A 15,294-nucleotide genomic window follows, 5' to 3' on the forward strand; every position below is an offset into this window, starting at 1 on the left:
TGTTGGGTCATCCTTCAGGATAGGTTGTAGATCCCTAATAATGCACTGGAGGGGTTTTAGTTGGGGGCTGAAGGTGTTAATGGAGATCTTGTCCCTGGATAGGACTCCAACGTAAGTCCTGTTTGAATACACGCTCAGGCTATTCCTTCATAGTTTGTTTCACATGAATGACTTTTATAGATACAATAGTATTCCTCCAGCCTCATTTCTATTGTAAAGCACAAGAAAACAGATCTTCTAACTTGGGATTAAATGGAGTTCAAAGTATATAATAAAAAATGTCTATTGCTGACCCAAAGTTTCAGAAGTGTGCATGAAAAAGAATGTATAGTTATGTGGATGCCCACCATCTGCATCTGCAATGGCCAGTGAATATGCAAGGGTCAAGAGACTCAGGCACACAGTGTGCGTAACATCTCCCGTGCCAGTGCACAGGAACCAGGAGTGCATGTGGGAAAATTGGGTGCACTCAATATTGAAAATCTGGGCCAGCATGTGGTTTTGCTCCCTTATATAAAACTATGGGAAGAAACCAGAGCTTTGAATTGGACATGCACCATCCCACTTAATCCATTGCTTTATTTTTTTGAGGTAGGAATGGCCGAGTCATATCTTTCTATACTACAATGTTATATATTAATTTGAAACCACTATCACCACTAATTTGCTTGTCATTCTCAGCTAAGAATGCCATTTGAATTTACTGGAATCTTTAAAGAGGCTGGGGCATATCATGGAAAAGCAGTAGCCTCTCTGTAGCTAAAGTTGCTATCAAGTTCCATTATAAATTTTTATGGGGGCCTGGTACAAACACACAGTGAGTGACAGCCCTGGCCCAGAAGAGTTTAAATAAGATAAGGCAGACAAAGGGGAAAATGGGCACAGAGAGCTCAAGAGACTACTTCACACTCACACAGCAGGTCAGTGGCAGAGTTAGGAACGGAAGCCAGGTCTCTCTGTCCCCAGTCAAGTGCACTACCCACTAGACCACACGGTCTACACAATACCTATTTTAGTGCCTTTTACAACTTTGGCTTGGAAAATTGGTAGGGGAAGGGGAATGTTTCTGCAGTGTGTAATGGAAATTCATCAAATTGCTTTTGAATTACAGATCATTATAAATTTACCCTGATTCAAAAATTTGCTTTCAACATTTTCATATTGGTAATTCTCCTTGAAAACTCATGTGCTGCCTAAAACTGAAGAACATAGGTTAAAATTAATCAAAGTTATCATCAGTTTTTGTTGTGGATAATTTTGAGGCCCAGTCCTGCTCCACTGATTTTAGCAGGAGCTATTGGCTCTAAATTATGTCAATAAGAGCGTTTTGCCATTGAAAGAGACTGTTCCAGCTCTGAGTCTGAAATGCCTATGATTATCAACAGAACAGGTAGAGTATGCACAGTGACAGTTCAAACTTCCCACTACACTTCCCCACTGAGGTGCATAAATCTTGACCTGAAGTGACCATCAGGTCTTCACTTCTGTTCAGCTGTTGGCCATTTTGCTATGACTGACATCAAGGGCTGGAGCTAATCTGTGATTATGGTTTTTGTGACATAGATATCTAGCCACTAAGAAGCAGAGTAAGACAACCAACCAAGCACCTGAGCCCTGATTTGGGAAACTGCTGAAGCACATGCTTAAAATTAAAGCGTTTTCTTGAGTAAGAATGTTTTCCTAAAATGGGGTTGTAGTCTAGAATTGAAATAATGACTCCAGTGTGAAAAAGTTTCACATTTTATTACCAGTCTCCTGAGCAATTCAATTCTCCAAGCAAGTGTAATTTTAGGAAATTCTCAAAAAGCATACTGACAAGTTTCAGAGTAGCAGCCGCGTTAGTCTGTATCCACAAAAAGAACAAGAGTACTTGTGGCACCTTAGAGACTAACCAGTTTATTTGAGCATAAGTATAAGTTTGTTAGTCTCTAAGGTGCCACAAGTACTCTTGTTCTTTTTTCAAAAAGCATAATCTTAAGAGACAGTCAGCATTTTCTGAAATGTATTAAATGTTGCTGAAAAGTGGACAAGGTTTTCTGCGGAAAGTTTTTCCATTTTTCAATCATCTCTATTGCAGGTTAAAAATTTTCAAACATTTAATTGAAAAACAGAAACATTTATCAGTGGAATTTATCAAGGAAATTATTTTCCATTCTTGACTAGCTTTATTTATAGTCTAGGATAAATCATAAATACAGGGGTTTTAAAAGAAATGTACATGGCAACTTTCTAATACCTACTTGGAAGCCACTCTGAAGTATTTCTGGATGAAATAAAAGGCTACCCCAAGAGGTACAAGAGCCACAAGGAACCACGGAGTGGCGTACGAGATCATTCCGATAGCCGACAGGCAGAGCAAAGTGGACCGGGTGAGAGACTCCAGAGTAGGGGGAATGTGCTATTCCAGAAATAAGATAAAAACATGTATTAGACCGACCTCAGGAATATGGCAACTATATACTCTCCATGCGTGATGAGTGGGGCTGGTCTGTAGCCATTCTGCTGGCCCTTCCCCACTGGGAATCCCCTTTATGCCAGAGGAATTTCCAAGGGCTTTTCTATTTCTATGAGCCTAGAGCCAGTGTACAGGGACTTCAGTGGAGGCCAGAATTAGGGCCATTGGGACTTGCTGATGCTCAGCATCTCCCAGGATCAAGGAGAAACAGGCAGTCTCTTCCCCTCATTATGAGACAAGAAAGGGAATCTTCTCTGTAAGATCTCAAATAACTTAGTAGTGCTTTGGAGTTCCCTGTTGTTCCATATAGGGTGTCCTGTTCTGAGAACCCTGCAATCACTCTCCTTTGTACATATGCCTCTAGATAAAACATTCACAATCACTTATCATCCAAGCATCTTGGTTCTCAGAAGTAGTGGAAGCTCCGCAAACAACTCTTCTGTTGAAATCTGTCCTTAGTTCACTATTATACACTACAACAGTGGTTCTCAAACTTTTGTACTGGTCACCCCTTTCACACAGCAAGCCTCTGAGTGCAACCCCCCCCCTTATGAATTAAAAACACTTCATAATATATTTAGCACCATTATAAATGCTGGAGGCAATGTGGGTTTGGGATGGAGCTGACAGCTCACGACCCCCCATGTAATAACCTCGCAACCCCCTGAGGGGTCCTGACCCCCACTTTGAGAACCCTTGCACTATAACTTTACATAGACTCATGCAGTTTAAGGCCAGAAGGCACCATTAGGTCTAGTCTGACATTCTGTATATCATAGACTATTAAATTTCACCCAGTTTCCCCTGTATTGAGCCCAATGATTTGAGTTTGGCTAAAGCATAACTTCCAGAAGGCACCCAGTCTTGATTTGAAACACCAAGAGATGGAGAATCCATCACTTTCCTTGTTAGATTATTCCAGCAGTTAATAACCTTCACTGTTAAAAACTTGTGCCTAATCTCTTGTTTGAATTTGTCTGGCTTCAGCTTCCAGCCATTGGTTCTTTTTGTGCCCTTCTCTGCTAGTATTACAGTGTTGCTTGACATTGCCATACACAGAAATAAAATCACTTCCCCACTCCTTCCTTCTCACTTCTCCCCTATTTATGCATCCAAGAATCACATTAGCTGTTTTTGCCACAGAATCACATTGGCAGCTCACGTTGAGTTGCTTACCCACTGAGCCCTCTATGAGCCCTCCATAAGCCCTTTCCAGAGTCATTGCTTTCCAGGATACAGTTCCCCTCATTCTCCATTCCTTGTTCCTAGATATATAACTTTACATTTGCTGTATTAAAAAGTATTTTGTTTGAATGGGCTCAGTATACCAAGTGATCAGGATCACTCTGTGACTGCCCTGTTCTCATTATTCACCACTCTGACAATCTTTGTGTCATTTGCAAGTTTCATCATCAGCGATTTTATAGTTAGTTCTATATCCTTGATGAAAATGGTCAATAGTGTCGGGCCTCATTCTAATCTCTGTAGAAGCCCACTACAAACAGCCCCATTCAGTGATGATTCCCCATTGCAGAGGTGCTGGAACAATTTGTATCATGGGGATGCTGAGAGCCATTGAACCAAACTGTAAACCCTGTATATAATGGAAATCACTTCAAACCAGGGAATGCAGCAGCACCCCCAGGACCACTAGTTCCAGCACCGATGCTCCAGCGACGGCTACTTTTTGAGATGTCAGTTAACTGGTTCTTCAGCATTTAATGTGAACATTATAGATATTGTCTAGTGCTAATTTTTAAGCAGAATGTCATGCAGTACTCAGTCAAATGTCTTACAAAAGTCTATTGCATCTATGCAGTTACTTTTATAAACCAAACTTCTAATCACATTAAAGGATGAAATCAGCTTTGCTAGACAAGAATTATTTTCCATCAAACCTTATTAAGTGGCATTAATTATATTCCTATCTTTTAATTCTTTATCACTTGAATCCAAGGCTTAAATTCAGCCTGAGCCCACCGAAGCAGAGCTCTGGTAAACATTTTCAAACCCGCAGAAGCCCTGGCACCTGCCTCAGGGCAGAAGCCTGAACCCTGGCGCTTCCCTCCCACCACAGGGCTGAAGTCCCTGAGCCCCGGCACCCAACCCCCTGCGGGGCTAAAGACCTTAGACATCCTGCAGCTGAAGACCGGAGCCCAGAATCAGGAGCGGGGCAGCGCCCTGGGAAATAATCTCTGAGAATTTAATCGCTGCTTGAATCTCCTATCAGTTTTTCCATTATTTTGCCCAACATTAATGTCAGGCTAGACAGCCTATAGTCGTGCGGCTAGCCCTTTTTGAATATTAGCACAAAATTAGCAGTATTACATTCTTCTGGAATTCCTTTGGTATTCCAAAATTTATTGAAATTAACCTAATCAAACTAGAAATCTCTTCAGCCCACTCTTTTAGGACTCTTGAGTGCAAGTTATTTGGGGCTGCAGATTTTAAAATGTTTATGCCTAGTAGATGTTGTTAGTTAGTAGTGGGCTGAAAGTAGTTAATCATCCTCATGTGATATGAATCCTTCTTTCCAAATATAGAACAGAAGTACTGATTGAATACAAATGGTGTATTTCTTCTCCAAAATGGTGGCATTAATTGGGCAAGACATTATAGAATAAATGGATCAATGTGCTCACCTGATCAATGATATTCGTATCAGCAGAGAAGCGATTTAGAATTAGCCCCAGGGGAGTTGTGTCAAAGAATCTATTGAACAAAACAGAAGCAAAAAACTATGTGAAGAGAAAGTCTGGTTCTGGAGAAATATCAACCTCAGTAAGAACTTAGGGCTACTGTCGAACCAGTCCCCTAGAAGCAGTTAGAAAATATGAAAACTATAATTTAGTCTTATACCTGAATTTGGAATGCCATCTAAATCTTATTTTAACTCCAAACTTTTAAGTCTCCTCTTCCACAACCCCCTGAAAAACTCTCAGTCCCCTTCTCTCAACTCCTCTATCCATCCTCTGGCTCCCTCAACTTGAAAGATTCATTGTAAAGTCCACCCTGCTGTCCTGGGTTAAGTTTCCAACTCCCGGGCTGGACAGGACAGTGTGTAACCTATTCACTCTTTATATGGGAACTGCAGTCACTGCTTGCATGCAATCACACCCTGGGCCAACCCACCCTCCGTGCTGGGCTATGTCAAGCTCATGCAGAACCTGTCTCTTTGGAGCATAAGAAATATGGTGTGTGTCCCCCACACACAAACTCCCACCTCTGTGCATTGGAACTGATGCATTTCCACCACACTGGGAACCTTCTGTGGCCCCAAAACCTCTAGATGAATTTCAAACTGTCTGAAAACTTTGTAACTTGAAATTACTTTCAGATGAAAACCACTGGGTATGAAAAGCAGGCAGAATCTGAAATTGTATGTTTTCCAGCCTGAAAGAGGGTAATTTCCTCAGCGTCTCAGCTGGCACTTTCAGATTCTGCGGGACTTGAGGGCTGTAGGGGAATGAGCTATGCTCTTCTCAGCACTAGCCACTGTGTTACACAGCAGGTGTTCTTTGGTAGATTGGCCTCTCAGCAGGAAAATCACTTTTGCTGTACCTGATTGGTCCGAGGATGATCTTATTGAGGAGATTGTGGTGAAGGTTCTTGGCTGCTGTGAGGCCCATCCACTCCACAGTCAGGGATGTGATGAGGCAAAGGATGATCCCTGCTCCACAAAGCATGCTGAACACAGCTACATGATAAGACTAATAATAATAATAAATTAATAATACCATTAATAATAAAAGGAGAAAAAAATTAACCTTGGAAATCCCCAAGGCAATGTTCTTCAGAGCTAACACCAGCTGATGTGTCAGACTCCAAAAGACTTCAATAATAATGGAACATGTGCTGCATGTTTAAATTAACGTGATTCTTTTTTTTTTAAAACATTATAAAAGGAGTTTTCCACCTATGGCCCCAATCCTGCAATTCCCTATATTTGGGTGCAGCAGATTTTCAGATTGGGGATTAATTTGGGGGCCTAATTTGTCTCAGGAAGATGCGTAATGAATCAAGTTCACTGCAGCTACTAAAGGTGAGTATGCTGCAAGGTCGTGAGTTGAGGATGTTCAGCACGTTGCAGGACTGGGCCCAAGGCTTGTGAATTAGATAGGTGAACAAGTTTGGATAAATGCAAAGGTCCCCAAAACTCAGACTGAAGTAAAACAGAACTTTTCAGGAATTAAGTTTGGATAACGTCAGAAAGAAAAAAAAACGTTAATTTCAAGCTCCACTGGAGGTCAGAGGGGCAGCTCCTCAGCTGGTCTAATTGGGCCATAATAATTTAGACCAGCTAAGGATCTGCCCTCTGGATTCTGCCTGGATATGAGAGGTACTGGAAATCTCATGAGAAAACTTTTACTACGTTTTCATAAGCATCTGAACTTTGGGATACTTCTTGAATCCAAATCACTGCCAGATCCTATTTAAATGGCAAAACTTTGGGTTAATTTCTCTGTTAGTATCAATGGGAACTGCTGTGTGATCAGCACTTTTGAAAATCTGGGTATTAATTTAGGTTGCTAAATGTGGATTTAGGAGCCTATTAGGCTCCAATTTTTGAAAATTTGAGTCCAAAGTTCTTCTACACTCAAACAAGTTTTAGTTTCAGTTTGACATTTGGATTAAGATTTATATTGGTTTTTAAATTAGATTAACCAATTCACCCATCTTATTTAACAATTGATGTTATAGTATCTATATTAGCTACATTCCCAATCTAACTGGTTACTAGGTTAACATAGGGTTATTTTTCAATTATTTGAGAATATTTTTGCCTGACAAGCTGTAAATTATGGCCAACCTTGTTTGAGCGTTGAGGGTCTGCGGAATCCCCTGTTTTATTTCCATTCTCCATGGATGTCCATCTTGCCAGCCAGTAATCTATGGCTACAATGACTGAGTGTTTCAAGAGCTTGGAGAAAATCATCAGAAACAGTAAGAAAAATCCTCCAGAGGTAAGATATCTCCAGCAGGTTTTCCACGGCATCTTTGTTCTAAGCCGCATTACTGTTGACATGTTATCATCATCATCTTCCTCCTCTTCTTCCTCTGTGATTCAGAGATTTGACCAAATCAGTTAGATTTTATTCAGTACCACACGGACAATCATTCATGTTGTGAGTGGGGATGGTTGACATTTTTTGAATGTTGACATTTGGATGATAATTTCACATTTTTAATTAAAAAACAGCAACACTTTTAGATATGTTTTGTGACTGTTCTTTCTTTTCTTCCACCAACTCTACAGCTTGTTAACATTTTTTGAATTTTTGAAAATAAGAAAAGGGGAAATGCCCTCACAAAATCATGTTTTTTCCATCCCTTTCAGTTGACTAGCTCTAGTTTTGTTAATAATCCTTAAGGACAGGTCTACACTATGGGGCTAAGTTGACCTAAGTTATGCAACTCCAGCTACATGAATAACATAGCTGGAGTCAACGTAGCCTAGGTCAACCACGCTGGGTCGACAGGAGAAACTCTTCTGTCGACTTACCTTACACTTTTTGTTTCAGTGGAGTACCAGATACTCCAGGATAGCAATCTGTAATCGATTTAGTGGGTCTTCACTAGACCTGCTGAATTGAACCCCGATGGATAGATCACCACAGCATCGATCCATGGTAAGTGTAGACATGCCCTCAATAAATCATATCTTCAGTATGGAATGCATTCATAGAAATCAGACTAGTTTTAGGATTTCCAAAAGCTTTTCTGGTGTGTTCAGCTTGTCTTTACATTATCAGATGGGGAGTGAAGCTTTTATGGATTGTTTGGGAAGCTACAGACAACTTTGTCAAACATTCCATACAGAAGAGTTGCCTCGTGTTGCTTAGCAGGGCTCTTCCTTAACATTACCTGCAATCACTACAAACTTTATCTTCATAGAAGAGGACACTATCATGTGAAACCACATCACATTGCAACATGAGGTGATGGTTGTGCTCTGTTGTAACATGCTTATGTATCACAATATGCTGCTGTGAAAACATTGCATTGTGGAAATTTGAGACACAACAAGAGTATTGAAGCTCACAGTACTTCTATGCACACTTGAGGGGAATGTAGACCTGGAGTCTTCTGACAGAACTTTCTTTTGACTTGACAGCCCTGAACTGACAGTGTCTGAAGTACTTTAGTAATTCTGAATATTATGGAGAGTCACTAATTTATCTGAAATTTCATATGTTCTGAGGCACAGAGAGTTTAAATACTTTTTCAAGATCATACAGTGAGTGAATGTGAGAACCAGGATAACAAGGAACTAGAGCACAAAGTCCTGTTAAATGTTACCCTTGAAGTTATTGATATGTATTTTACCACCTTAACCAAGTGTTTTGTCTCAGAATTCTGGAGTTGTTGGATGCTGGTGTTCTGTTGGAATGTATAGTCATGTCTCCACAGGGCCTTCAATCCCCATTCTTTATGACTTACTGAAGGAAGAAGATATCTGTATCCAGGTTATAGGACTGGTCTATTGACATGGTATTACTGCTATATCCAAGAACTAGAAGTGTGGGAAGACCTTAGTTTTTCTGCCCTCAAGACCACTGGAGACTGTACATGTTAAAGAAGTGCTATGTTCAGCCTCTGGAACAAAGCAGTGGAGGGTATCACTAAACCACCAAGTCATAGTGCCATCATGAGCCTTAGAAAATACCCTATATACCTCAAGTAGCATAGCCAGATGAAACACTCTACAGGGATAAACAGCCCCACAAACAGAACTTATTAATTAGATAGTCAATCCAGTCAATAACTCTGCCAGTCTGTGAGTCCTTGACGTAAATCAATACTCCACTAAGCTTATGAAGCATTCAGTTAATCCCTTTATCTCTCTGGCACCATCCCACTGGCTGCCAGAACTGAATATTCCCCTGAGGGGCTCCCCAACATCCCAGAGGTGTTCTTGATAGGTCCTATTGCCAGCAGCCTATAACCCCCCAGGTAACTTTAAAAGTGACTCAGATCTGGATCACTGCCTCAAAAAATGTAGAAATTCGTGGAGACAAAAAGGTAACTTGGATGATGGGGCCACAAATACCTAGACAGATCCAGATCCCAAAATAGCAGACTAGGCTCCAGCTCTAATTTAAAAAAAAATCATGTTCTTCTTTAAAAGGATGTGCAAATAACTACAAGCTACTGTCAGGAGCCTGTGGGGGGTATCTCAATAGGCAGAATCAGTGGGGGCATTCATAACCATGTGACAAAACTGGAGCTAGAAGGCTAGATCCTCAGCTGGTGTAAAACAGCATAACACAGTGACTTCCATGGAGCTACGTCGATTAACAGTAGTTGAGGCTCTGGCCCAGAATTTCTCTATATATCTTTTTTTTTCCCATTTCTCTCTTACTATCTCCAGAAAATGCAGCATAGTAAATCTCTAGCTCTCCTCTATCCTTATTCCTGCACATTGTTTGCAAAACTCCATGAAGAATCCATTAAACAGCTCTAATTCTAAATAGCTCAAAGTATTGGACTTTCCACTCCTATTGCCCAAAAGAGTAAATGTCATCAACATCTTCATATCTCATTGCCAAGAACATTTAGCAATATCTTAAGAATGTGGCTACATGTGAATGATGCATGTTTATAGTCTACCCAGTGTAAAAAGATATAATGTACCTTCATCCTCATCTTCCAGTTGTGCTTTGGATTCTCTCGGGTACATTGCTCTTCTGAGAGTTTTTCTTTCCAAAGTAGTTTGGTCAGTTTCCATATCCTGTAACATTACATTAACTTGAGAGCCCAACCTACTGTGAGTGTCATTATTTTAGTGTAAGCAAGGTGATGCCAGAGACAATGGAAGTTCATTTGCATCTGAGTCCACAGGAAAAGCAAATTGAGGGAAGCATGAGGAAGACAGGATGGCATCAGCTTCCTGGAGCACAAGCAGCAGGGGAGAAAACATTACTTGGGGATACACTTCAGAAGAATATATTTCAAAGGTTTCATGCACTATAAAAAGAAGGGGAGAGAACCCCTTACCTATCTAACACTTAAGGGACAAAAGAGGAAAGCGCTCTTGAAATCTGTGAAAGGTGGATCCTTCAGCCATATGGGTTGAAGATTCTGAGAAATTGCCTGAAACCAGTATTGTAATCTGTTCAATTTAAGACTCTAAAAAGCATGTTTTACTTTTGTTTTATTTGTAACCATTTCTGTCTCTATTACTCTTGCTTAGTATCACTTAAATCTATGTTCTTATACCTATACTTACTTTTATTATAAACCATCTCAGTGCTGTGTATTAAGGTGAAGAATGTGTCCTCAGCTGGGCTAAGATGTTAGTATGTGTGTAGTGCCTCTCTGGAGATAGCAGACTTAATAATTTGTGTGAGAGTCCACTGAGAGCACTGCAAGGAGATGTCTCGGAGGAACTCAGGACCTGGGGTTCACTAAATGTTACCTGCGAGCACTGCTCCCTCTAAGCTATGCACATGTGTGCACGCACACAGATCCTAAACCCCGCGCACAAGGCGAAACACCGCATGCACAAAAATTTGCACAGAAGAAATTTTTTGCGTACATGGCTTGTCAAAAATTAGAGGGAACATTGCCTGCGAGGCAAGGATTAGACTGGAAGAACCTTGAGGAGTTTGCTGGTGAGGTGGATAGACTGGTATGGCAGAGAGCTGACACAGTTTAAGCTCCAGCAAAACTCTCTCTTGCTGAGACAGAGGGGTAACACAGAAGCCTATGTTTCTGGTCTCCCTGAAGAGCCCAGAACACCAAGTCACTGCACTCAAAATCCTCCCATGAGGTCTACTGATGTGCAGAATTCCACCCATCAATCAACCTGAGAGGAGAATTTCACCATAAATACATTAGAATGGACTCAGACATGGATCAACATTCAAGATGCTTTGCTACAATGCACCCTCATCCCACTCTCTGTCATTACCTTTTCTAATTCTTGGTCTTGACGATTCATCAGAGTTTTCCAGTGCTCATACAGTTCAACATCTTTGGTCTGGATGTCCTTCAATGTCCCTTCTCTGAGCACATAACCATCCTTCATAGCTATAATCTAGAAAAGAGGATTATCAATACGTCTACTCAACAACGTGACATAATCACTGCATTTGGAACAATGCTGAAGATCTCAATGAGAATGAGCTAAAACTCACAACTGGGCTAATTTCAGTGTTCATTGTACCCAATGGCTGCACATTTTATCAATAGCTTTTAAAAGTTATTTTGTCAAGATATATCTTACAATGAAACTATTACAGGAAATAGTTATTTGTGGACATATTGCTTCAAAAGAAAGAGGACAAGGTATAATTAATAATAGAATAATTGTTTGTATAGCACATTTCAATCAAAGATCGTAAGCAGCTTTGATTTATAAGCTATGTGCCAATTACTTGTCCATGGTTAAATGGAAGTAAAGTTCAAATAAAATATTTTTCACTCCATACCAGTCAGTGTTGCAGACCTACAAGTGGAATACAGGGCTAGGACCTCCATGCCCACTGCAAGAACAGATGGTGGGATGGCTCTTAGCAGAACAATCGTTTAAACACTATAGATTCACCTTCAACTATATCCCCACTGAGGGCCCATGGAGGTGACCACAGTCCTTACAATGTGATAAACTGGCAAGTGGTGGCTCCCCTCTTACCCAGTCCGCATGTGGCAGATATTGTAATTTATGTGTCACCAGAATAAGTGTCCTTTTGTCTTCCTGGAGGAACTTCAAGATACCTTCCTGCATCAAGTGATCACTTAAGTGAATGTCCAGTGCAGAGAATGGATCATCCTGCAATTGGATAAAAGAAAAATTGGGGCAGAGAGCTAGGTGTGACATTACACCCTATACTCTTCATAGAAATATGGTTATGATATGAATATGGCATAACTAAGATATACTTTATGCAAGCTGGCTCATGTAAGGTATCATTGGAAAGGTTATAATTTACTGAATGTGATTATCCAATTTGTATGCATGTAGCATTTCTGTATCTACAGTTAGGAATATTGACTATGTAACAATTGCATCAGACAACAGGCAATCCTCCTGAATGATCCATTTAAGAAGGACAATAGAACTCTGATGATACTAATCTCCCACCTTCCTGAGGTGCTTCCTGGGATGCTGCATTGACACTACAATGTCAGGTGATAATGTCACCTGATGAAAAGTACTCCCTTAGACACTCCTGGTACTTTTCCACTGTAGGGGGTGGGGATAAACAACAAATTATTTTTAAGGGCTGGGAAGGGAGTTGATCTGGGGTCTCTCCTCCATTGCCTACCCAAGAAGAAGGACTGCTGAAAAAACCTGAAGGGACAAAGGAACTAACCTGAAGGGAAAGACAGGGGTGAGTCCAGACTGAGACAGGGGTCCAGTCTGTAAGAAGAAATAACTGGAACTCTGAGCTACAGAAACTCTGCATCCTGCCTAATTCAACATTTAGGGTGAGAAATTACGTTTTGTAACCTTTCAGAGTAGCAGCCGTGTTAGTCTGTATTTGAAAAGGAGTACTAGTGGCACCTTAGAGACTAACCAATTTATTTGAGCATAAGCTTTCGTGAGCTACAGCTCACTTCATCGGATGTAGCTCACGAAAACTTATGCTCAAATAAATTGGTTAGTCTCTAAGGTGCCACTAGTACTCCTTTTCATTTTGTAACCTGTTTCTTTAGTGAATCAAGCTTAGTTTGTGTGTTTTGTTTTGTTTGCTTAGTAATCTATTTTGTTCTGTTTGCTATCTCTTATAATCACTTAAAATCTGTCTTTTGTAGTTAATAAACTTATTTCTTGTTTATAACATTACCCAGTTTGTGCAATTCCTATCTTGGGGGTCGGGGTGGAGGCAATGTGAAGAAGCTGTGCATCTCTCTCTTCACATTGAGGGAGAGGGCAAATTTTATATGAGCTTGTGCTGTGCAGATTTTTCTATAGAGTGCAAGACAATATACCTTTGGGTCTGCACTCCAAGAGAGGGGGGCACTTGAGTGCTGGGGCAAGTCCCTTAAGCTGAGTCTTCCTAGAGCTGATCTTAGTGTCTGTATCTTTCTGCAGCTGGGTGTGGTCCTGCCTGGGTGTGTGCTAGAGGAGGCTTAAGAACCTGGCTCAGCAAGACAGGGCAAAGGGGGCCCAGCCTGGTGGAACAGGCAAGCTCAGTGGTATCCCAGTACCTTAGGTGACATCTTAAAGGGGGGCAACCTGTCACAGTATGTACCAGAGTTTATTTATTTTGTTCTTTTAAACATTTAACCTATTCTAAAAAAAAGCAAACAGCTGAAATTACTAAAGTGCTATCTGTTGCCCTAATGCTAATCTGTATCATCTTTAGTGAGAGGGCTAAAGTGGAAAACAATAAGAAAGATAAAACCTTTACTCTTAAGCCTGTAGTAAATCACTCAGATTCTCCTTGTGACTTTTTGGTTTCCCCTCTGAAACACCTGGCATTGGCCACTGTCGTAAGACAGGATACTGGGCTAGATGGATCTTTGGTCTGACCCAGTATGGCTGTTATGTTATGTTCTATTTCTGAGTCAATTTAGTGCTGGTCCCAGACTGACACTCTTGGAAACTAGAGATGGACCTGAACTGGAACACCAGATTTGGAATCCTCCCCCAAAATTTGGGGAAATTCAGATTCAGATTCAAACTTTAGACCTGAGCCTATTTCAACAGCTAACTGATGTCATCTGATACAGCTGAGTACATGCCAATGCAAGCTTCCTCCAAGCCTGACTCATTAATATGCCTGTAATTCCACCTGGAGAGAGAACCTGGAAGGATGAGAGAGTAGTTCAGACTCCAGTCCTTTGCCTCTCTCCACTGTCTCTACCAGCAAGGATGCCAATTGTGTTGGCAAGTTTTTTATGCAAGCACTTTTCCTCTAAGAACTAAGGTGAGTCCACCAATTTTTATTTTGCCTAGGAATCAAACAGCCATCACATGGGTGATGACTTTCAGAAACCGTCAACATACACTGAATTGGGAGTAGTAACAGAGAAGTGAAAGGCCATGTATCCCATTGCTAAACCCTAAGTCCACTTATTCCTCACAAAAGGCTAAATTGTGATACCCCGACTCTTCAGAAAAATCCCATTGATTTCATTGGGATGATGTGTGGTACTCACTGTGAGTATGGGTATCAGAATCCTGTCCAAATCTTTTTACACTGAACTACGTAACAGGGCCTCTTTCACCAACCTCCTAATATATTCTGCTACTGCTTCTGGTCATTGTTTATTTGTTCTTTTTCCTGTCTCTGCATTCTGGATCCAAATGTAGATATAGGTCCCTGTAGGAAAGCTAAATATAAGGGCAACATTTTTATTATGAAGTCTGCATATTTCATATTTAAAAAAAAATCTTACCAAGAAGACAATGTTGGTGTTTTGATAGAGTGCTCGAGCTACACAGATTCTCTGCCGTTGGCCGCCACTTAAGTTAATCCCCTAGTGAATATAACAGGTCATAAAAATGGGTCTTTTGAATAAACAAAATGATTTGTGTATGACAAGACATTGAAAAATGCCAGGTTTTTTTTTAAACCACCCAAAGAAGTTTCCTTAGAATTTTTCTAAGTGTTGGATATAAGGTTAGTCCTGTTGGTAAACAAATACAGTCAGAGAAAGAAACTGTTATTATTAGTGCAATTTCATATAAACTAATCACCAATAACTTAGATGTTATAAAGTTCTTCTCCTAGAAGGATAGGACTGTCTTTGGCTGTGTGTTTCAAATGATACTGGCATCAAATTATGCCAGGAAAATATGGAAGACTGTGATCAAAAGAGGCTTCTGAATAGCAGCAGGGGAGAACAGCCCCTCTCCACTCTAACCCCTCTACTCTGGTAGATTT

The 15,294-nt window shown here is 40.6% G+C and overlaps 1 protein-coding gene across 8 annotated transcripts in view; it reads right to left on the minus strand.

The window, feature by feature from the left end:
• The window catches only part of ABCC9 (ATP binding cassette subfamily C member 9), a 136,159-nt gene that overhangs the window by 37,703 nt on the left and 83,162 nt on the right, over positions 1–15,294 (minus strand). For all 8 annotated transcript variants that reach the window (XM_073318030.1, XM_078849467.1, XM_073318019.2 and 5 more), the window contains 8 exons: positions 14,807–14,887; positions 12,093–12,230; positions 11,370–11,495; positions 10,091–10,187; positions 7,266–7,513; positions 6,017–6,165; positions 5,098–5,167; positions 2,241–2,398 (listed from right to left, as the gene is read on the minus strand). In XM_073318030.1, the coding sequence (XP_073174131.1) occupies positions 2,241–2,398; positions 5,098–5,167; positions 6,017–6,165; positions 7,266–7,513; positions 10,091–10,187; positions 11,370–11,495; positions 12,093–12,230; positions 14,807–14,887 (1,067 nt within the window). The remainder of the gene's footprint in view (positions 1–2,240; positions 2,399–5,097; positions 5,168–6,016; positions 6,166–7,265; positions 7,514–10,090; positions 10,188–11,369; positions 11,496–12,092; positions 12,231–14,806; positions 14,888–15,294) is intronic.

Source organism: Lepidochelys kempii, chromosome 1 (assembly GCF_965140285.1).
Source record: "Lepidochelys kempii isolate rLepKem1 chromosome 1, rLepKem1.hap1, whole genome shotgun sequence".
Lineage (NCBI taxonomy): Eukaryota > Metazoa > Chordata > Testudines > Cheloniidae > Lepidochelys > Lepidochelys kempii.